This window comes from Rattus rattus, chromosome 16, assembly GCF_011064425.1.
Source record: "Rattus rattus isolate New Zealand chromosome 16, Rrattus_CSIRO_v1, whole genome shotgun sequence".
NCBI classification, from domain to species: Eukaryota; Metazoa; Chordata; class Mammalia; order Rodentia; family Muridae; genus Rattus; species Rattus rattus.
In genome coordinates this window covers 15,666,313-15,691,281 of record NC_046169.1, presented here as the reverse complement: position 1 = coordinate 15,691,281, position 24,969 = coordinate 15,666,313, and the positions used below count along the sequence as shown (strand labels likewise).

General features: G+C 38.6%; 2 protein-coding genes across 2 annotated transcripts in view; both read right to left on the bottom strand.

Moving 5' to 3' along the window:
* Nucleotides 1-17,877, bottom strand: part of LOC116885728 (vomeronasal type-2 receptor 116-like) — a 36,076-nt gene extending 18,199 nt beyond the window's left edge. Inside the window, exon 1 of the mRNA XM_032887038.1 lies at nucleotides 17,678-17,877. Coding sequence (XP_032742929.1) covers nucleotides 17,678-17,877 — 200 coding nt within the window. The remainder of the gene's footprint in view (nucleotides 1-17,677) is intronic.
* LOC116885902 (NXPE family member 3-like) overlaps nucleotides 1-24,969 on the bottom strand; it is a 460,690-nt gene that overhangs the window by 418,668 nt on the left and 17,053 nt on the right. The window lies entirely within an intron of this gene.

Below are 24,969 nucleotides of genomic sequence, written 5' to 3'. Positions count from 1 at the left end.
TGTTAATACATAAAATATCCATGAAAAATAAAATTAATGAAAAGTTATATGATCTTGGGGAAAGCTGTATAATAAATGTAAGAAAAACCTTAGAAGAAGAAAAATGAATAATATATCTAAATAATAATCAACACTGAAGCCACTGAAGATTTTACACCATGCAGTATTAAGTATTCAAGTTACATTTCACATTTTGTATATGAAACTAAGCACTCCAGCTTCAGTAGTATTTATAACTTATTTCTTCTCTTCTCTTTTTTCATTCTTTTTTCTCCATCTTTATTAAAGTGGGTATTTCTTATTTACATTTCAATTGTTATGCACTCTCCAGGTTTCCAGGCCAACATCCCCTTAACCCTTCACCCTCCTCTTCTATATGGGTGTTCCACTCCCCATCCTCCGCCTATTACCGCCCCGCCCCAACAATCCCATTCACTGTGGGTTCAGTCTTGGCAGGACAAGGACTTCCCCTTCCACTGGTGCCCTTACTAGGCTATTCATTGCTATCTAGGCAGTTGGAGCCCAGGGTCAGTCCATGTACACTCTTTGGGTAGGGGCTTAGTCCCTGGAAGCTCTAGTTGGTTGGCATTGTTCATACAGGGTCTCAAACCCCCTCAAGATCTTTCACTCATGTTCTGAATCCTTGAACCGGGATCCGTTTACAGTTCCGAGGCTTGGTGCTGGCATTCGCCTATGTCTTTGCCATATTCTGGTTGTGTCTCTCAGGAGAGATCTACATCCAGTTCCTGTCAGCCTGCACTTCTTACCTTCATCTATCTTATTTAGTTTGGTGGCTGTATATGTATGGGCCACATGTGGGGCAGGCTGTGAATGGGTGTTACTTCTGCCTCTGTTGTAAATTTTGCCTCCCTATTCCCTGAGAAGGCTATCTTGGTCCCCTATTAAAGAAGGAGTGAAGCATTCACATTTCGATCATCCTTGTTGATTTTCATGTGTTCTGTGCATCTATGGTAATTCAAGCATTTGGGCTAATAGCCACTTATCAATGAATGCATACCATGTGTATTTTTCTGTGATTGCGTTACCTCACTCAGGATGATATTTTCCAGTTCCATCCATTTGCCTATCAATTTCATAAAGTCATTGTTTTTGATAGCTGAGTAATATTTCATTGTGTAGATGTACCACATTTTCTGTATCCATTCTTCTGTTGAAGGGCATCTGGCTATTATAAATGAGGCTGCTATGAACACAGTGGAGCACGTGTCTTTGTTATATGTTGGGGCATCTTTTGGGTATATGTCCAAGAGAGGTATACCTGGGTCCTCAGGTAGTTCAATGTCCAATTTTCTGAGGAAGCTCCAGACTGATTTCCAGAATGGTTCTACCCAATCTGCAATCTGCAATCCCAGCAACAATGGAGGAGTGTTCCCCTTTCTCCACATCCTAGCCAGCATTTTCTGTCACCTGAGTTTTTGATCTTAGCCACTCTGACTTGTGTCAGGTGGAATCTCAGGGTTGTTTTGATTTGCATTTCCCTTATGACTAAAGATGTTGAACATTTCTTTAGGTGTTTCTCAGCCATTTGGCATTCCTCAGCTGTGAATTCTTTGTTTAGCTCCTAACCCCAATTTTTAATAGGGTTATATGTCTCCCTACAGTCTAACTTCTTGAGTTCTTTGTATATTTTGGATATAAGCCCTCTATCATTTTAGGATTGCTAAAGATCTTTTCCCAATTTGTTGGTTTTCGTTTTGCCCTAACACCAGTGTCCTTTGCCTTACAGAAGCTTTGCAGTTTTATGAGATCCCATTTGTCGATTCTAGATCTTAGAGCATAAGACATTGGTGTTTTGTTGAGGAAATTTTCTCCAGTGCCCATGTGTTCGAGATGCTTCCCCACATTTTCTTCTATTAGTTTGAGTGTATCTGGTTTGATATGGAGGTCCTTGATCCACTTGGACTTAAGCTTTCAACAGGGTGATAAGAATGGATCGATATGCATTCTTTTACATGTTGGCCTCCAGTTGAACTAGCACCATTTGCTGAAAATGCTATCTTTTTCCATTGGATGGTTTTAACCCTTGGTCAAAAAAAATCAAGTGACCATAGGTGTGTGGGTTTATTACAGGGTCTTCAATTCTATTCCACTGGTCTATCTGCCTGTCTCTGTACCAATACTATGCAGTTTTTATCACTATTGCTCTGTAATACTGCTTGAGTTCAGGGATAGTGATTCCCCCAGAAGTCTTTTTTATTGTTGAGGAGAGTTTTAGCTATCCTGGGCTTTTTGTTATTCCAGATGAATTTGCAAATTGTTCTGTCTAAGTCTCTGAAGAATTGGATTGGTATTTTGATGGGAATTGCATTGAATCTGTAGATCGCTTTTGGTAAAATGGCCATTTTTACTATATTAATCCTGCCAATTCATGAGCATGGGAGATCTTTCCAACTTCTGAGATCTTCAATTTCTTTCTTCAGAGGCTTGAAGTTCTTATCATACAGATCTTTCCCTTGCTTGGTGAAAGTCGCACTGAGGTATTTTATATTATTTGGAACTATTATGAAAGGTGTCGTTTCCCTAATTTCTTTCTTGGCTTGTTTCTCTTTTTTGTACAGGAAGGCTACTGAATTATTTGACTTAATTTTATACCCAGCCACTTTGATGAAGGTGTTTATCAGGTTTAGTAGTTCTTTGGTGGAACTTTTGGGATCACCTACATATACTATCATGTCATCTGCAAATAGTGTTATTTTGACTTCTTCTTTTCCAAACTATATCCCTTTGATCTCCTTTGTTGTCTGATTGCTCTGGCTAGAACTTCAAGAACTATATTGAATAAGTAGGGAGAGAGTGGACAGCCTTGTCTAGTCCCTGATTTGAGTGGGATTGCTTCAAGTTTCTCTCTATTTAGTTTAATATTAGCTACTGGTTTCCTGTATATGGCTTTTACTATGTTTAAGTATGGGCCTTGAATTCCTATTCTTTCCAGGACTTTTATCATGAAGTTGTGTTAAATTTTGTCAAATGCTTTCTCAGCATCTAATGAAATGATCATGTGGTTTTGTTCTTTCAGTTTGTTTATATAATGTATTACGTTGATGGTTTTTCATATATTAAACCATCCCTCCATGCCTGGGATGAAGCCTACTTGATCATGGTGGATGATTGTTTTGATGTGCTCTTGGATTCGGTTTGCCAAAATTTTAATGAGTATTTTTGCGTGGATATTCATAAGGGAAATTGGTTTGAAATTCTCTTTCTTTGTGGGTCTTTGTGTGGTTTAGGTATAAGAGTAATTGTGGCTTCATAGAAGGAATTCAGTAGTGCTCCCTGTTTCAATTTTGTGGAATAATTTGGATAGTATTGGTATGAGGTCTTCTATGAAGGTCTGATAGAATTCTGCAGGAACCTATCTGGACCTGGGCACTTTTTGATTGGGAGACCTTTAATGACTGCTTCTATTTCTTTAGGAGTTATGGGGTTGTTTAAATGGTTTATCTGTGCCTGATTTAACTTTGGAACCTGGTATCTGTCTAGGAAATGGTCCATTTCCTGCAGATTTTCAAGTTTCATTCAATATAGGCTTTTGTAGTAGGATCTGATGATTTTTTGAATTTCCTCTGATTCTGTAGTTATGTCTCCTTTTTCATTTCTGATTTTGTTAATTTGGACACACTCTCTGTGTCCTCTAGTCAGTCTGGCTAAGAGTTTATATATCTTGTTGACTTTCTCAAAGAACCAACTTATTGTTCTGTTGATTCTTTTTATGGTTCTTTTTGTTTCTACTTCGTTGATTTCAGCTCTGAGTTTGATTATTTTCTGTCTTCTACTCCTCTTGGTGTGTTTGCTTCTTTTTGTTCTAGAGCTTTTAGGTGTGCTGTCAAGCTGCTGATACATGTTCTCTCCTGTTTCTTTCTGCAGGCACTCAGAGCTATGAGTTTTCCTCTTAGCACAGCTTTCATCATGTCCCATAAGTTTGTGTATGTTGTACCTTCATTTTCATTAAATTCTAAAAAGTTTTTAATTTCTTTCTTTATTTCTTCCTTGACTAGGTTATCATTGAGTAGAGCATTGTTCAATTTCCATGTATATGTGGGTGTTCTTCCCTTATTATCTTTGAAGTCCAGCTTTAGCCCGTGGTGAAGTGATAGGACGCATGGGATTATTTCTATCTTTCCACTTCTATTGAGGCCTGTTTTATGAAAATTATATGGTCAATTTTGGAGAAAGTACCATGAGGTGGTGAGAAGAAGGTATACCCTTTTGTTTTAGGATAGAATGTTCAATAAATATCTGTTAAGTCCTTTTGGTTCATGACTTCTCTTAGTCTGTCTATGTCTCTGTTTAATTTCTGTTTCCATGATCTGTTCATTGAGAGAGTGGGGTGTTGAAATCTCCTACTATTATTGTGTGAGGTGCAGTGTGTGCTTTGAGCTTTAGTAAGGTTTCTTTTATGTATGTAGGTGCCCTTGTATTTGGAGCATAGATATTTAGGATTGAGAGTTCATATTGGTTGATTTTTCCTTTGATGAATACGAAGTGTCCTTCCTCATCTTTTTTGATGACTTTTAGATGAAAAGAGAATTTATTTGATATTAGAATGGCTACTCCATCTTACTTCTTCAGACCATTTGCTTGGAAATTGTTTTCCAGCCTTTCACTCTGAGGTAGTGTCTATCTTTGTTTCTGAGGTGTGTTTCCTGTAGGCAGAAGAATGCAGGATCCTCATTGAGGGTACAGTTTGTTAGTCTATGTCTTTTTATTGGGGACTTGAGTCCATTAATGTTGCAAAATATTAAGGAATAGTGATTGTTCCTTTTGTTATATTCGTATTTGGATGTGAGATTATGTTTGTGTGCTTTTCTTTGTTTTGTTGCAAAATGGTTAGTTTCTTGCTTTTTCTAGGCTGTAGCTTGCCTCCTTGTGTTGGGCTTTACCATTTATTATCCTTTGTAGCACTGGATTTGTAGAAAGATATTGTGTAAATTTGGTTTTGTCAGGGAATATCTTGGTTTCTCCATCTATGTTAATTGAGAGTTTTGCTGGATACAGTAACCTGGGCTGGCATTTGTGTTCTTTTAGGGTCTGTATGACATCTGTCCAGGATCTTCTGGCTTTCATAGTCTCTGGTGAGAAGTCTGGTATGATTCTGATAGTTCTGCTTTTATATGTTACTTGACCTTTTTCCCTTACTGCTTTTAATATTCTTTCTTTGTTTTGTGCATTTGGTGGTTTGACTATTTTGTGACAGGAGGAGTTTCTTTTCTGGTCCAATCTATTTGGAGTTCTGTAGGCTTCTTGTATGTTTATGGGCATCTCTATCTTTAGGTTAGGGAAGTTTTCTTCTATGATTTTGTTGAAGATATTTACTGGTCCTTTGAGTTGGGAGTCTTCACTCTCTTCTATAACTATTATCCTTAGGTTTGATCTTCTCATTGTGTCCTGGATTTCCTGTGTGTTTTGGGCCAGTAGCTTTTTCCATTTTACCTTATCTTTGACAGTTGTGTTGATGATTTCTGTGGAATCTTATGCTCCTGAGATTCCCTCTTCTATCTCTTGTATGCTGTTGGTGATGCTTGTATCTAAAGCTCCTTGTCTCTTCCTTTCATTTTCTATATCCAGGGTTTTCTTCCTTTGTGCTTTCTTTATTGCTTCTATTTACATTTTCACCTGTTTGATTGTGTTTCACCTAATTCCTTCACCTGTTTGATTGTGTTTTCCTGTAATTCTTTCAGGGATTTTTCTGATTCCTCTACAGGCTTCTACTTGTTTATTTGCGTTTTCCTGCATTCTCTAAGGGAGTTCTTTATGTCTTTCTTGAAGTCCTCCATCATCATGATCAAATGTGATTTTAAATCTTAATCTTGCTTTTCTGGTGTGTTTTGATATTCAGTGTTTGCTTTGGTTGGAGAATTGGGCTGCAATGATGTCATGTAGTCTTGGTTTCTTTTGCTTGGCTTCCTGCACTTGCCTCCTGCCATCACGTTGTCTCTGGTGTTACCTTGTTCTGCTATTTCTGACAGTGGTTAGATCGTCTTGCTTTTCTGGTGTGTTTGGATATTCTGTATTTGCTTTGGTGATAGAATTGGGCTCTGATGGTGCCATGCAATCTTGGTTTCTGTTCCTTGGGTTCCTGTGCTTGCTTCTCAACATCAGGTTGTCTCTGGTGTTATCTTGTTCTGCTATTTCTGACAGTGGCTAGACTGTCATATACGCCTGTGTGTCAGGATTGCTGTAGACCTGTTTTCCTGTTCTCTTTCAGCCAGTTATGGGAACAGAGTGTTCTGCTTTCAGGTGTGTAGTCGTTCCTGTCTACTGGTCTTCAGCTCTTCTTGTGGGCATGTGTCCTGAGTCCACCAGGCATGTCACTTGGAGCAGAAAAGTTGGTCTTACCTCTGGTCTCAGGCATGAAGTCTCTCCTTAGAGCTGGGTTTCAACTCTCCATGAAGGAAGCAACAAAAAGGCCTGCCCGGCCTTTTCATGGGTCCCAGATAGCACTAGGCATTTTCCTCTAGAGTCAGAAATGTGGGCAGAGAGTAGTCTTCTCTGGCTTCCCAGGCATGTCTGCCCTTCTGAAATTCTAGCTCCCCCTCCCACGGGATTTGGGTACATGGAGCTGTTTGACTGGGACTCTTCAGATCTGGGTGCAGTCTGGATCGCAGCCTGGACCCCAGAGTTCCTGCAGCTTGAGTGCTCCTATCTTCCTATTCCCAGAGGCCCTATACACTTTCCTCTTGGGTCAGGGATGTGGGCAAGGGTGGGTGGTACTGGAAGTCTCTCCTGCCCTGCAGTCTGAGGAGTGTCCACCTGTTTGGGCGATGAGCTGTGTGCCCCATGGGGTTTGGGAGCCTATAACATATTTTTAATACATGGTCAAATTTTATGTATACTAAAATTTTTGTTAAAATATATTCAGGATTTGTTACTAGTACCTGTTTGTTTTACACTATTAATATTTGTATGATTATACATTCAAGGTTATATAAAAATTTCTTACTAAAAATGAGAAGCCATAAAAGGAAAATGTTGAATATATATCCATCCATCCATTGGATGTAGGAATAAATTGCAACAGTGACTTTCATGATAAGGCCAACTTTTCAAGTATAATTAAGATAATAACTCTGATTCTCTGTGTTATGTATTATCCAAAGATTTGGAACGGAATGATGTCCTTATTGTACTTGAAGAATGAATTCCTCAGGTGGACTATATTCAATAATTAGGAGAAAAGATTTAGTTTATCACTTCCTCCACAGACAAACTGCATTGTTTGTGAATCCCTTTCCAATTTGATGATGCCAGATTCAATATTTTCATTTCTTCTTTCTCAGTAAATATATGAACCCCCAAGTGTTTGAAACTCTTGATAATCAAGTTAAAAATCACTAGTTGTTAGAACACTGTAGGATCTTTATATTGATTGATGTCCTGGTTTTCACTTGAATTCATTCATTTGTTTATGTCTTGAGGAATTTTATTTATTAAATTTATCAATTAATTTAAAATTATAAAATACAAGCTTTCTAAGGATTTATGAGCACTTATTGTAACAAGTAAGAGATGTAAAGTTTCTGGAATATGACTATGGTTATGGGATCACTCAATCCTTTGAAATTGAAGTTCATCAAGTGTACTGTGTGTATATTATCAGGATTAAGCAGATTTCTCTGGACAATTAATTACCACTGTCAATAAAATGTGTAAGAAAAGAAATCATCCTTTTCTTTTAATGATTAACTTGATTAATTTCTTTAATTTGACAAATAGATAGATACCAGTGATGGTAGGAGACAGGCTCTACTGAATCAGATATTGTAAATGTGAGATTCCCAATGATCCTGGCCTTTCCTAACAGGACTGTGTCTATCGCACACTTCACAGTTCCTGAGGTCCACATATTGGAGCAATGAGATAAATATGAATATTGTAAACCTCTAGTGATGGATAGCATACTCTTTTCCTCTATCATATCTTACAGGAGAAACAAATGTTTGAAATGCTAGAAAATAAAAAGTTCATATTGTGGTTGCAGAAATGGTGTGGCAGCAGACCACACGAAACTCAAGAAGAAGGATGACCAAAGTGTGGATGCTTCAGTCCTTCTTAAAAGGGGTACAAAAATATTCATAGGAGGGGATATGGAGAGAAAGTTTGGGGCAGAGACAGAAGGAATGTCCATTCAAAGCCTGCCCCACCTGGAGATGCAGCACATATATATATACACCCAACAATACTGAACAATATTGACGAAGCCAAGAAGTGCATGCTGATAGGAGCCTGAAATAGCTGTCTCCTGAGGGGCTCAGCCAGAGCCTGACAAAGAGACAAATGCTAGCAGCAAACCATTGTACTGAGAACTGGGTTCCCGTTGGAGAAGATAGAGAAAATATTGAAGAAATTGAACGTGCTTGCAACCCCATAAGAACAACAATACCAACCAACCAGATCTTGTAGGGACTAAGCCACAACCCCAAGACTAAACATGGACATACCCATGGCTCCAGCTGCATATGTAACAGAAGACAGCCTTCTTTGGCATCAACAGGAGGAGAAGCCCTTGGTCATGCCAAGACTTGATCATCCAGTGTAGGGGAATGTCAGAGGAGGGAGCCGGGAAGGGGGTCTGGTTGGGGAGGGAGAACACCATTATAGTAGCAGGGGAGGTGAATGGGTTAGGGGGTTTAAGGATGGGAATCCTGGAAAGAGAATAACATTTGAAATGTAAATTAAAAATGTCCACCCCCAAAAAAAAGAAAGGAAGGAAAGGAGAGAGAGAGAGAGAGAGAGAGAGAGAGAGAGAGAGAGAGAGAGAGAGAGAATTATGTGACAATTAAGAGAACTGGCTAAGTTTTCGGATGACCTGTGTGAAAATTTCTATAGAGAAATCCAAACATCACGAATACAAAAAAAATTGCTGAACTCCACAAATAGCCTGATATCACACCATCCATGGATAGACACATGCGTGCACACACACACACACACACACACACACACACACACACACACACATCCTCACATTTTTATACTTTCTTAAACATAAACTGGTTAACAACTAACACTCATGAAATTCTCAGATTCAGATTGACACCCACTCTCATACAACTTCTCACACAATAACACACCACAAGCACAGGTAATCACACTATAAAATCACACATATACACACCTTCTCCTAAATACGTTCCCAAATACACATATTTACATACACACATTCATACATGCACTCAGACATCCGTAAAGATTTTTAAAGGAATGATAATAAATTACTGAAAATGATAAGATACTTTTTAAATAAAAAGAAAAGTAATGAATCAAATTCTTTAAAAAAACATTAAAATAAATGAAATGGGGGACATAACAACAGAATCAGAGGAAATTTAAAAAAATCATGAGATCCTACTACAAAAGCTTATATTCAACAAAACTTGAAAATCTGGAGGAAATGAACAATTGCATAGACAGACACCATGTACCAAAGTTAAATCAGGAACAGATAAACCATTTAAACAACCCCATAACTCCTAAAGAAATAGAAGCAGTCATTAAAAGTCTACCAACCAAAAAGAGCTCAGGTCCAGATGGGTTCAGTGCAGAATTCTACCAGATCTTCATAGAAGACCTCATACCAATACTATCCAAATTATTCCACAAAATTGAAACAGATGGAGCGCTACCGAATTCCTTCTATGAAGTCACAATTACTCTTATACCTAAACCACACAAAGACCAAACAAAGGAAGAGAACTCCAGACCAATTTCCCTTATTAATATCGATGTAAAAATACACAATAAAATTCTTGCAAACCGAATTCAAGAGCACATCAAAACAATCATCCATCATGATCAAGTAGGCTTCATCCTAGGGACACAGAGATAATTTAATATATGGAAAACCATCAACATAATCCACTATATAAACAAACAAAGATAAAAACCACATGATCATTTCATTAGATGCTGAGAAAAGATTTTACAAAATTTAGCACCCCTTCATGATAAAATTCTTGGAAAGGATAGGAATTCAAGGCCCATACCTAAAAAGAGTAAAAGCCAGATACAGCAAAGCAGTAGCTAATATTAAACTAAATTGAGAGAAACTTGAAACAATCCCACTAAAATCAGAGACTAGACAAGACTGCACACTCTCTCCCTACTTATTCAATATAGTATTTGAAGTCCTAGCCAGAGCAATAATACAACAAAAGGAGATCAAAGGGATACAGATTGGAAAAGAAGTCAAAATATCACTATTTGCAGATGATATGATAGTATATTTAAATGATCCCAAAAGTTCCACCAGAGAAGTACTAAACCTGATAAACACCTTCAGCAAAGTGGCTGGGTATAAAATTAACTCAAATAATTCAGTAGCCTTCCCCTACACAAAAGAGAAACAAGCCAAGAAAGAAATTAGGGAAATGGCACCATACATAATAGTCCCAAATAATATGGAATATCTCGGTGTGACTTTAACCAAACAAGTGAAAGATCTGTATGATAAGAACTTCAACCCTTTGAAGAAAGAAATTGAAGATCTCAGAAGATGGAAAGATCTCCCACGCTCATGGATTGGCAGGATGAATATAGTAAAAAGGGCCATTTTACCAAAAGTGATCTGCAGATTCAATGCAATCCCCATCAAAATTAGAATCCAATTCTTCATAGAACAGAACAACTTGCAAATTCATCTGGAATAAGAAAAAAACCAGGATAGCTAAAACTATCCTAAACAATAAAAGGACATCTGGGAGAATCACTCTCCCTGAACTCAAGCAGTATGACAGAGCAATAGTTATAAAAACTGTATGGTATTGGTATAGAGACAGGCAGATAGACCAGTGGAATACAATTGAAGACCCAGAAATGAACACACACACCTATGGTCACTTGATTTTTGACAAAGGAGCCCAAACCATCCAATGGAAAAATGATAGCATTTTCAGCAAATGGTGCTGGTTCAATTGGAGGTCAGCATGTAGAAGAATGCAGATCGATCCATGCTTATCACGCTGTACAAAGCTTAAGTCCAAGTGGATCAAGGACCTCCACATCAAACCAGATACACTCAAACTAATAGAAGAAAAAGTGGGGAAGAATTTCAAACACACAGGCACTGGAGAAAATTTCCTGAACAAAACACCAATGGCTTATGTTCTAAGATCAAGAATTGACATATGGGATCTCATAAAACTGCAAAGCTTCTGTAAGGCAAAGGACACTGTTGTTAGGACAAAACAGCAACCAACAGATGGGAAACATCTTTACTAATCCTACAACTAATAAAGGGCTTATATACAAAATATACAAAGAACACATGAAGTTAGACTGCAGGGAGACAAATAACCCTATTAAAAATGGGGTTCAGAGCTAAACAAAGAATTCACAGCTGAGGAATGTCAAATTGCTGAGAAACACCCAAGGATATGTTCAACATCTTTAGTCATAAGGGAAATGCAAATCAAAACAACACTGGGATTCCACCTCACACCATTCAGTATGGCTAAGATTAAAAACTCTGGCGACAGTACATGCTGGCGAGGATGTTGAGAAAGAACAGCATTCCTCCATTGTTGGTGGGATTGCACAGTGGTACAACCATTCTGGAAATTAGTCTCGAGTTTCCTCAGAAAATTGGACATTGAACTACCTGAGGACCCAGCTATACCTCTCTTGGGAATATACCCAAAAGATGCCCCAACATATAACAAAGACACATGCTCCACTATGTTCATAGCAGCCTTCTTTATAATAGCCAGAAGCTGGAAAGAACCCAGATGCCCTTCAACGGATGAATGGATACAGAAAATGTGGTATATCTACACAATGGAATTCTACTCAGCTATCAAAAACAATGACTTTATGAAATTCATAGGCAAATGGATGGAACTGGAAAATATCATCCTGAGTGAAGTGACCCAATCACAAAAAAACACACATGGTATGCACTCATTGATAAGTAGATATTAGCCCAAATCCTCGAATTACTCTAAATGCACAGAACACATGAAACTCAAGAAGGATGAACAAAATGCAGATGCTTCACTCCTTCTTTAAAAGGGGAACAAGAATACCCTTGGGAGGGGATAGGGAGGCAAAGTTTAGAACAGAGACTGAAGGAACGCCCACTTAGAACATGCCCCACATGTGGCCCATACATATACAGCCACCAAACTAGATAAGATGGATGAAGCAAAGAAGTGCAGGGTGACAGGAACTGGGTGTAGATCTCTCCTGAGAGATACAGCCAGAATATGGCAAAGACATAGGCAAATGCCATCATTCAACCACTGAACTGAGAATGGGACCCTCGTTAAAGGAATCAGAGAAAGGACTGAAAGAGCTTGAAGGGGATTGAGACCCTATATGAACAACGATGCCAACCAACCAGAGCTTCCAGGGACTAAGCCTCTACCCAAAGAGTATACATGGACTCCAACTGCATTGGTAGCAATGAATAGCCTAGTAAGAGCACCAGTGGAAGGGGAAGCCCTTGTCCTGCCAAGACTGAATCCCCAGTGAACGGGATTGTTGGGGGGAGGGCGGTAATGGGGGGAGGATGGGGAAGGGAGCACCTATAAAGAAGGGTAGGAGGAAGGGTTAGGGGGATTGTTGGCCTGGAAACTCGGAAATGGAATAACAAATGTAATGTAAATAGAAATATCCAATTTAAAAAACATGGACAAAAAAAATCACCAACGGAAAAAAAAATTAAATCCAACAAATCAGTAGCCTGCCTCTACTCAAAGGATAAATAAGCTGAGGAAGAAATTAGGGAAAAGATGTCTTTCAAAGTAGTTACAAATAATACAAAATACCTTGGGGTAATTCTAACCAAGCAAGTGAAAGATCTGTATGACAACTTTAAGTTTCTGAAGAAAGAAATTGAAGAAGTTCTTAGAAGATGGAAAGATCTCCCATGTTCATGGATTGGCAGGATTAATATTGTAAAAGTTGCCATCTTGTCAAAAGCAATCTACAGATTCATTGCAATCCCAATCAAAATTCCAACACAATTCTTCATAGAGTTAGAAAGAGAAATTTGCAAATTCATTTGGAATAACAAAAACCTAGGATAGCGAAAACTATACAATAAAAGAACTTCTGGGATGAATCACCATCCCTGACTTTAAGCAGTATTCCAGAACATTACTGATAAAAACTGTATTGTATTGATACAGAGACAGGCCGGTAGATCAACAGAATAGAATTGAAGACCCAGAAATAAACCCACATATCTATGGTCACTTGATCTTTGACAAAGGAGTTAAAATCAACCCATGGATAAAAGACAGCATTTTAAACAAATGGTGCTGGTTTCACTGTAGGTCAGCATGTAGAAGAATGCAAATCAACCAATTCTTATAGCCCTTTACAAAGCTCAAGTCCAAGGGGACTAAGGACTTCCATATAAAACCAGATACACTCAAACTAATAGAAGAGAAAGTGGGGATATAGCCTCGAACACATAGGCACTAGGGAAATTTTCCTGAACAAAACACGAATGGCTTATGCTCTAACAACAAGAATCCACAAATAGGACCTCATAAAACTGCAAAACTTCTGTAAGGCAAAGGACACTGTCATTAGGACAAAAATGTCAACCAACAGATTGAGATCTTTACCAATCCTATATCTGATAGAGGGTTAATATCCAAAATATACAAAGAACTCACAAAGTTAGACTCCAGAGGGCCAAATAACCTTATTAAAAATGGGATACAGAGCTAAACGAAGAATTTTGAACTGAGGAATATTGAATGGCCAAGACACACCTAAAGAAATGTTCAACATCCTTAGTCATCAGAAAAATCAAAACCATCCTGAGATTCTACCTCACACCAGACAGAATGGCTAAAATCAAAAACTCAGATGATGGCAAATGTTGGCAAAGGTGTGGAGAACGAGGAAATTTCCTCTAGTGTTGGTGAGATTTCAAGCTGGTACAACCACTCTGGAAATCAGTCTCTAGGTTCCTCAGAAAATTGGACATAATATTGTCTGAAGACCCTGCTATACCGCTCTTGGGCATATACCCAAAAGATACTCCAACATACAACAACGACACATGATCTACTATGTTCATAGCATCCTTATTTATAATAGCCAGGAACTAGAAAGAACCCAGATGCCCTTCAACAGAGGAATGGAAAATGTGGTACATTTACACAATGGAATAATACTCAGGTATTAAAAACAATGACTTCATGAAGTCTTTAGGCAAATGTATGGAAGTAGAAAATATCGTTCTAAGTGAAGTAACCCAGTCACAAAAGAACATCATGGTATGCAGTCACTGATACGTAGATATTAGCCCAAAAGCTTGGAATACCTAACATACAATTCACAAACCACATGAAGCTCAAGAAGGAAGACCAACGTATGGATCATTCAGACCTTCTTAGAAGGGTGAACAAAAATACTCACAAGTGGAAATATGGAGACAAAGTGTGAAGACTGAAGGAAAGGCCATCCAGAGCCTGCCCCACCTGAGGATCCAGCCCATATACAGACATCCAACCCAGACAATATTGTGGATGCCAAGAAGTGGATGCTGTCAGGAGCCTGTTATAGGTGTCTCCTGAGAGGTTCTGCAACAGCCTGACAAATACAGAGGGTGATTCTGGCAGCCAATCATTGGAGTGCGAATGGAGGAGTTAGAGAAAGGACTGAAGGAAGTGAAGGGGTTTGCAACTCCATGAAAAGAGCAACAATATCAACCAACCAGACCCCCCCTCCCAGAGCATTCAGGAACAAAACCACCATCCCAATAGTACACAGGGATGGACCCATGGCTCCAGCCACATATGTAGCAGAGGATGGCCTTGTTGGGCATTAATGGGAGGAAAGGCCCTTGGTCCTGTCAAGGCTCAAAGCCCCAGTGTAGGGGAATGCCAGGGTGGGAGGTGGGAGGGATTGGGTGGGTAGGTGAGGGAGCATCCCCAGAGAAGCAGGGGGAGGAGGGATGGGATAGCTGGTTTCTGGAGTGGAAACTGTGAAATGGGATGACATTTAAAATTTGAATTAAAAAATATCCACTAAAAGGAAAAAAACACCTCCCAATGTAGTTTTGCTAGATGCTTGCTGTCTTCCACTTGTTTAATTCTATTACATTAGCATACTTGCTGGCTTCTAGTTTCTGTCTAAAATTCTACTCACAATCAGTAAATATCCATTCCCCCATTTTTCAATATTTATTCAGTGCTTTTATCTATTTTTATCGATGTTTTTAATGTTTTCATTGTGAAAACATTATTTTATACAATGTCTTATTGTATGTGTATGGGGCACGGAACTCTGTATTGCAAATACACGAATCTTCAACTGACTTGTCTTACAATTAACATATCTTCTTACAATAAATTAATAAGATAAAAAACATTAAAATAAATTCCTAAGAAAAAATGAAGAAATTTATTTTATGAAACCAGTATTCAAAGATAGTATGTACCAAAAAAAAGACACATTTAAGATTTTGTCAAGAGAATTGAAATTTTCTGCCTTCATTTTATGAGTAAATTTCATTTACAATAAAAACACAATTGTCTAATGCAAATGAAATGGAAAATTATAAAAAATATTGCAATGGATTTTTCAGAGGTCTTAAGGGAAAAACTCAAATCTCAAACAGAACTGAATGAATTTTGAAATAGCTGAAATATGAAGATTAAGAAAATTATTCAGGTTAATCAAACTGTCATGAGCACGTGCAGGAAAGCATTCTAGAAGATAAAAATGGTGGGAGTAATACAAGGCATGACAGGGAATGAACCTGGCTGAACAAGGGTGTGGCAGTGTGATGAGAGGGAACGATGTTGGAAGATGCAGTGGTGGGGCTGGAAGGAGGATGAGAGTTTACAGGGGATGAATGTGATCACAGTGCATTGTAAAAATTATAGTGTTCCACAAATTAAATATAAAGAAGTATTATATATGTTTTGTGGAGCTAAAATATGTTTGTGAGCAATATGATAAAGACATTTTGGACTGAAAAATGGCTCCGTTTGTATAGTGCTAGCCTCAGAACAAAACACAAACCTCCTGTCTGTCTAAACATGACTTAAGGTATGATGAAACCAATAGACATGCTAATGTGACAGGGGAAAATTCATGAGCTCTGAACACAAGACTAATAACTACAGTCAAATAAAGAATGTTGAGAGTGAGAGAAATATTCTTCTGCAGGAGGCAGCATACAAATTGATTAGGTAATTAATACCACATGATCAGCATTGGAAATAAAAATATAATCACATAAAAATTAATGGGTTGCATTAAAATATATTTCAATGTATATGTAGTATTGGGCAAATGCGAAAGTTTGGACATGGATAAGAATTAAAATTAATATAGGGTTCACTGAGCTTGACACAGCTCAATAGGTAAATGGCTGCAGTGAAAGTGTAAGGACAGGAATTTTAATTCCAGTAACCAACAAAATTGTCCTCATTTAAACATGCTTTTATAATGTACCATTTCTACAGACAGATGTGATGGGGATACAGCCAAATTTCCTTTGTCAGTTTTCTAGCAAACACTGCATAGAGAAATAAACAATGTTTCAAATATTGTGGAAATCAGGGAATCATATAAGTTTGTCCTCGTGTGACATGTGGCATGCATGTGTCCTCACTGACACACAGATACTCAGATTCTCTAACTCCTTCTCTATACCTCACTCTCTCAATGTCTGTCTGTCTCTCATACACACACACACACAAACACACACACAAAGAGAGAGAGAGAGAGACAGAGACAGAGAGAAGAAAGATATTAAACAAGCTTACTTAAGGCTAAAATGAATGACTTAATCACTCTCTTAGTCAGAGAAGAGAATAGCACAATGACAATAGCAAGCATATGCCACCGGCAGAATTACAGATAGTAAAATGGAAACAGACATGACAGAAAGTAAAAGAGAAGGCAAATATATCAGCAAAAAGTTAGGAGTTGTGGGGGAAGATGAGAGACCCTAATCATGTAAGTTGTATTTCTTTCTAGATATCTAGAGAGGCAACACCTGACACATCTGTGTCTGACAAGAGGAGCAATTACTGCTCTCTGTAGCACCTTCTCTGCTCACAGCACAAGAAGTCACCTGTACAAATTTTGTGCAAGTCTGTTTCATTCTTTTAGCAAACAATTCTCTGATTGCTGTAGTGACATTGCTAAGTGTCAAATGAATGTTCCTGTACAGGTATACTTCAGATCCTAGAGAAAGTTCAAAGATCTCTGCTGTCTGCCCATAGATCCTAGACTACCTATCTTGTAATACCAAAGTGTTTGAAGACAGCTGGAGGGAAATATTTATCTTCATAGAGTTTGAAAAAAACTAAATAGTAGTCTCCTGAGAAATAAGGCAAAGTCAGCACAGTCCCACCCAACTGTACCAACATTAGGAAGTGCACAGAAGGAATATTCAGTGGAAAGTATTTGTAAAATGGATATTGTTTTGCCACCCTAAGTGCTGAACTGTACCTATCCCACAGACAGTATTCTAAGTGACATCATTCGTCCTCCTGTGTGACAGAAGTGTTGGACCTGGCTCGAGATTGATTTTCTTCTCAGACTAAACCCATAAAAATAGGAGATAATGGATGGAAAGAAAAATTTATTTGATGGAAGAAGTGCTGGTGGGAATAAAAAATGAGATGGGTTAAGGGTGCACACTGGAGAATGTGGTTAGGTAGATCAGGCAGGAGACACTTACCGTGGACTGACGTCTATGCTCTCTGCCCCTTCAGTGTGTTGGGAGTTTTGATAGGTATAAAGGGGTAAGAATGCACTGATCACCAAATCCCCATCCTGGTATACACTGTCTGCAGAAGAAACAAAACACTCATCGGTGAACAATCTGCACAGGAGCATAGGAAGCTTCAGGGTAAAAAGGAAAAAAATCAAAGTGGGCATTGTCAGGGTTTCTTTGAGCACAAACGTAATCTGCCGTGAAGCCAGATGCTCACATTCAGTAGCTGAATGTGTGGGCCCTTCTGTGGGTTTATAAGAGTTACAGACACAGGAGTCCCTTGAACTACCTAGTCATTGCAAGACAGCTTTTTCCAGTCCTCTGGAGAAAATTTCAATACTTTGTACCTTCAGGCTTCACAGCTGAGGTCTTCTGTAAAAGTGACAAACACTTGTTGAAAAAACATGGCTGAGAATCATCTCATGCCCTCGTAGTATTCTGTAGTATTCTTTGCCATCCAAGTCCAAGAATAAAAAAGAAGTCACCACATGAATAAAATAAGAATCCAACACAAATGAGGAAGATTGGCTCTTCTACAGGTGTCCGTAAGCTATTGGCACAAACACCATTTGATAAGGTGAAATTAGTATATACCTGAAGATTCAAAGTTAGATGTGTGAAGGAAGGATCCATCCTGGAAGGGTCTCTCTACATAAATAGGGAACAATGCCCCCCTCTCTGTTCCAGAGAAACAGGGTCCTTATACAATGTTTAGTGGAGGTACTCTGCTCTCACCAGGGTTCCCAGAATCTACACAGATTTCACAGCAGAAGATCCTCATTGCCTGATTAATATGCATATATACATCATATACATATATGCTATATATACATTTACATCTGCATGTACATCTACATAGTGTCACCATTTTCCATTAAATACTAAGGCAAGTTGGAACCAGTGTAGTTGGTCATTACTTTGAGGTCCCTGAGAATGTTGTTTTGATTAGGATTCGTTGTTGTGCGAAATGCCTATTGAGAGAGTGGAAGACACAAGAATTTTTTTTCTGGAGGAGGCTGAAAGTTAAACAGATTGAAAGGATTGCAAAGAGCAGAGGCTTGACTTGTGGATTTTAGAAGGAAACAAAGACTGAATGTTTTTATGTGAAAAATGTAATGTTCTTGTTAGTTGGGGCCAGAGTCAGCTTTGATTAACAAGCTACTAGAAAGACTAAAGTAAATCATATGCTTTGCTCGGAGACTGATGAGTTTGTGCTGAGAGGTGACCTACATTTTTGAGGGAAAAACTAATAGTAAGTATTTTCTGAGTGTAAGTGCACAGTAGCTATGTTTTAGACATGACCAATGTTGGACCTTATACTGGAAGCCAAACTTGAAAATTTAAGATACTTCAAGTGTTTGTTTTGAATTTATGAAGGGTCAAGGAGAGAGGCTGAGGCTTGATACTGTGTGGCAGGGCTAGAGTCCTTAAAAAGCACCCTGGAGAGACTATTGTATAAATTTAGTCCAGTTGCAGTAAGGGAGTCCAGCAGTTTTAGAGATTCTGTTGCCATGGCATGAACAACAAGAACAACAGCAGTAGAACACAGTCAGGCAGAGCAGAAGACAATTAGTGTGTTCTGCAGAGAGTAGAGCTGGAGCATTGGACAATGGTTGTTGGAGGAACCTAGAAAATATGACTGACTCCCAGACAAAAGTTCATTGATTTATTTACACTTTTCAAATTAGGATTTGTTCTTCCTTTGTTCTACTCTCAAAGTGATAAAGTAATTTATCCTTAAGTTTTCTATGAGGCCCCAGTTTAGAGAAAAAATGTTAAAATATGTTAGATTTTAAAGAATAATTGCTATTTTTAAAGAAACTAATAATTCCATGTGGTTGAATGTAAAAAAAATGTGAATTTTAAGTTAGTTACAATTTAATGTGAGATACTAGAGATGAATGATAAGGAAAAGGTTGTAGCTTAACAGGAATGTGTTTGTGTGTCAAGAGGATACAGGTCAATTATGCTGGATTTTTATGTCATCCCAAAACAAGAGAGAAATCATCCAGGAGAAGGAAACGTCAGTATATATGCCTGTAGGCAGGCATATAATGTATTTTCATAGTTAGAGGTTTAGGGTAAAACAGAGACTAATATTTGGACAAAGTGATATTAATAATAGAATATCAAATGCTTATTTTAAAAAAGATGTTAAAATAGTAACTCTCATCTAACAGAAATGACAAGGAAAAAGTCTGGGGATAAGTAGAATAGTATTTCATCTGCTGGATGTGACATGGCTATTGCAGTCACAACCTCTTAGCAGGTGAGATCACCTGAACATGAAGGGAACAGAAAGAGAGACATGCAAAAACCACACACACACACACACACACACACACACACACACACACACACACACACAATATTGAACTACTCTTCAATATGTTAAATAGTCTTCTACATAGTATAGATTTTGAATTATATTTTGTTTCTGAGTATAGTAATCACATGTGGATGGCAGTGTGCATTAGAATGAGTATTTGGAGTCTTAGAGTAGGAATGGTTCTGCAAACATCTGGGTAGGCATGTGTGTAAATGTGTCTGTGTGTGTAATGGTGGAATAGCATGTGTTGTTGTGTGCAGATATGTAAAGCCTGACATTCCGTTGTGAGAAAATGTGGTTATGAATTTCAGTAAAATGTTTGTGTCCTGTGTGTGCAAGTGTGGATGTGCACATATATGATGTGTATGTGGAAGTTCAAGATTCATGCGTACAGGGAAAGCATTTATTTACTGAGCCACAAGAACAACAACAGCAGTAGAACATAATCAGCCAGAGCAGAAGACAATTTCTTTTTGCTGCAGAGAGTAGATCTGGAGCATTAGTCCATGGTCCTTGGAGGAACCTAAAAAACATGACTGACTCCCAGACAAACGTATATTGATTTATACTTTATACTCCATAATTTATTTCTTATTGTCTCCTCTCTTTCCATCACATTATGTTCCCACAATTTTTCTAGTCTCTAGTTATCCCTGTTCTTCACACTATTTCTTTAGAAATAGGGGGAAGAGAGCAGACCACCCAGGAGTTCAGATATCCTGAGGCTGCAGGACAAACTTCTACCTCTGCAAAACCTTGGCCCACATCCCTGGTCCAAGGGGAAACTGTACAGTGACTCTGGACACAGGGATATAGGAACAGACAGCTGCCTGCACCCACGGTTCTGGTCTGCACCCAGGACCGAACTGAACCAGCCAGACAGCTCCCTGCACCCAAATCCCGTGGAGAAGAGAGCTGGAACCTGAGAAGGGTGGAGACTACCCTCTGCCCACAGTCCAGACTCAAGAGGGAATCACATAGTGCCAACTGTGCCCGCGAGGTGTATGAACCTACACAAGCAATCAGGGACAGAACCCTTTGATTCCTACCCGTGCATAGAGTTGGAAGACAAGTTTCCAGGAGCATGGACACACCAGAAATCAGAGAACCTGTTCTCAGGAAAGGCTGAAAGAAAACAGAAAACAGTTCTACAGGAGTGCTGACAAAGAAGCCTACAGCAGGGTCAAGTCACTCTCAGAATCAGTAAGCCAAGCAAACACCAGAGACAACCCAATGGCTAGAAGCAGGTGCATGGACACTATCTATGCTCCACATGCAAAGGCACCTACATTCATAAAAGAAACCTTACTAAAGCTCAAAGCACACACTGCACCTCACACTATGATAGTAGGAGATTGCAACACCCCACTCTCATCAATGGACAGATCATGGAAAAAGAAATTAAACAGAGGCAAAGACAGACTAAGAGAACTCATGCACCAAATGGTTTTAACAGAAATTTATAGAACATTCTATCCTAAAACAAAGGGATATGGCTTCTTCTCACCACCTCACGGTACTTTCTCCAAAATTGACCATATTGGTCATAAAACAGGCCTCAACAGATACAGAAAGATAGAAATAATCTGATGCGTCCTATCAGACTACCAAGGGCTAAAGCTGGACTTCAATAACAATAAGGAAATAACGCCTACATATACATGGAATTTGAACAATGCTCTAATCAATGATAAACTAGTCAAGGAAGAAATAAAGAAAGAAATTAAAGACTTCTTAGAATTTAATGAAAATGAAGGTACAACATACCCAAACTTAAGGAACACAATGAAAGCTGTGCTAAGAGGAAAACTCATAGCTCTGAGTGCCTGCAGATAGAAATAGGAGAGAACATATAACAGAAGCTAGACAGCACACTTAAAGCTCTAGAACAAAAAGAAGCAAATACACCCAGGAGGAGTAGGAGGTAGGAAATAATCAAACTCAGAGCTGAAATCAACCATGTAGAAAGAAAAAGGACTATACAAACAATCAACAGAACCAAAAGCTGGTTCTTTGAGAAAATCAACAAGATAGATAAACCCTTAGCCAGATTAACCAGAGGACACAGAGAGTGTGTCTAAATTAACAAAATCAGAATGAAAAGGGAGACATAACAACAGAATCAGAGGAAAAATCAAAAAATCATCAGATCCTACTACAAAAGTCTATATTCAACAAAACTTGAAAATCTGGAGGAAATGGAAAATTTCCTAGACAGATACCAGGTATCAAAGTTAAATCAGGAATAGACAAACCATTTAAACAACCCCATAACTCCTAAAGAAATAGAAGCAGTCATTAAAGGTCTCTCAACAAAAGAGAGCCCAGGTCCAGATGGGTTCAGTGTAGAATTCTATCAGACCTCCATAGAAGACCTCACACCAAATTATCCAAAATTATTCCACAAAATTGATACACATGGAGCGCTAACAAATTCCTTCAATGAAGCCACAATTACTCTTATACCTAAACCACACAAAGACCCAAAAGGACAGAGAACATCAGATCAATTTACCTTACGAATATCAACACAAAAATACTCAATAAAATTCTTGCAAACCGAATCCAAGAGCACATCAAAACAATCATCCATCATGATCAAGTAGGCATCATCCCAGGGATGCAGGGATGGTTTAATATATGGAAAACCATCAAGGAAATGCACTATATAAACAAACTGAAAGAAAAAACCACATGATCATTTCATTCGATGCTGAGAAAGCATTTAACGAAATTCAATACCCCTTCATGACAAAAGTCCTGGAAAGAATAGGAATTCAAGGCCCATACCTAAACATAGTAAAAGCCATATACAGCAAACTAGTAGCGAATATTAAACTGAATGGAGAGAAACTTGAAGCAATCCCACTAAAATCAGGGACTAGACAAGGCTGGCCACTCTCTCCCTACTTATTCAATGTAGATCTTAAAGTCCTAGCCAGAGCAATCAGACAACAAAAGGAGATGAAATGGATATGGATAGGAAAGGAAGAAGTCAAAATATCACTATTTGCAGATGATATGATAGTATATTTAAGTGATCCCAAAAGTTCCACCAGAGAACTACTAAACCTGATAAACACTTTCAGCAAAGTGGCTGGGTATAAAATTAACTCAAATAAATCAAAAGCCTTCATCTACAAAAAGAGAAACAAGCTGAGAAAGAAATTAGGGAAACGACACCCTTCAAAATAGTCTCAAATAATATAAAATACCTTGGGATGACTTTAACCAAGCAAGTGAAAGATCTGTGTGATAAGAACTTCAAGCCTCTGAAGAAAGTAATTGAAGAAGATCTCAGAAGATGGAAAGATCTCCCACGCTCATGGACTGGCAGGATTAATATAGTAAAAATGTCCATTTTACCAAAAGCAATCTGCAGATTCAATGCAATCCCCATCAAAATACCAATCCAATTCTTCAGAGAGTTAGACAGAACATTGTGCAAATTCATCTAGCATAACAGAAAACCCAGGATAGCTAAAACTATCCTCAACAATAAAAGGACGTCTGGGGGAATCACTATTTCTGAACTCAAGCAGTATTACAGAGCAATAGTTATAAAAACTGTATGGTATTGGTATAGGGAAAGGCAGACAGACCAGTGGAATAGAATTGAAGACCCAGAGGGAGAGCTAAACTTCAGAGAGGCAGATAGGCCTGGGAACAGAAGAGACTGCACCTGCACACATCTCCCGACGCCCACAGAGGAAAACACCAAACGCATCTGGAACCCTGGCACGGAAGCTCCCGAAAGGGCGGGCGGAGATCTCCTGGTTGCTCCTGGCAAGAGAGAGCTCGTGGGCAGCACCTCAGAGCGAACTTGAGCCTCAGGGACCACAGGTAAGACCAACTTTCTGCTGCAAGTGACCTGCCTGGTGAACTCAGGACACAGGCCCACAGGAACAGCGAAGACCGTAGAGAGGAAAACTACACACCTGAAAAGCAGAACACTCTGTCCTCATAATCAGCTTGAAAGAAAAAAGGGAAAACAGGTCTACAGCACCCTGACATTAATAGGCTTATAGGACAGTCTGCCACTGTCAGAAATTGCAGAACAAAGTAACACTAGAGATAATCTGATGGCGAGAGGCAAGCGCAGGAACCCAAGCAACAGAAACCAAGACTACATGGCACTATCGAGCCCAATTCTCCCATCAAAACAAAACATGGAATATCCAAACACACCAGAAAAGCAAGATCTAGTTTCAAAATCATTTGGATCATGATGTTGAGGACTTCAAGAAAGACGGAAGAACTCCACGAGAAACAGGAAAACATTAATAAAACAAGTAGAAGCTACAGAGAGGAATCGCAAAATGCTCAAAGAATTACAGGAAAACATAAACAAACAAGTAGAAGCCCATAGAGAGGAGTCACAAAATCCCCAGAACCCAGGAAAAAACACAATCAAACATTGAAGGAATTAAATGAAAATAGAAGCAATCAAGAAAGAACACATGGAAACAACCCTGGATATAGAAAACCAAAAGAAGAGACAAGGAGCTGTTGATACAAGCCTCACCAACAGAATACAAGAAATGGAAGAGAGAATCTCAGGAGCAGAAGATTCCATAGAAATCATTGACTCAACTGTCAAAGATAATGTAAAGCGGAAAAAGCTACTGATCCAAAACATACAGGAAATCCAGGATTCAATGAGAAGATCAAAACTAAGGATAATAGGTATAGAAGAGAGTGAAGACTCACAGCTCAAAGGACCAGTAAATATCTTCAACAAAATCATAGAAGAAAACTTCCCTAACCTAAAAAAAGAGATACCCATAGGCATACAAGAAGCCTACAGAACTCCAAATAGATTGGACCAGAAAAGAAACACCTCCCGTCACATAATAGTCAAAACACCAAACACACAAAATAAAGAAAGAAAATTAAAAGCAGTAAGGGAAAAAGGACAAGTAACATA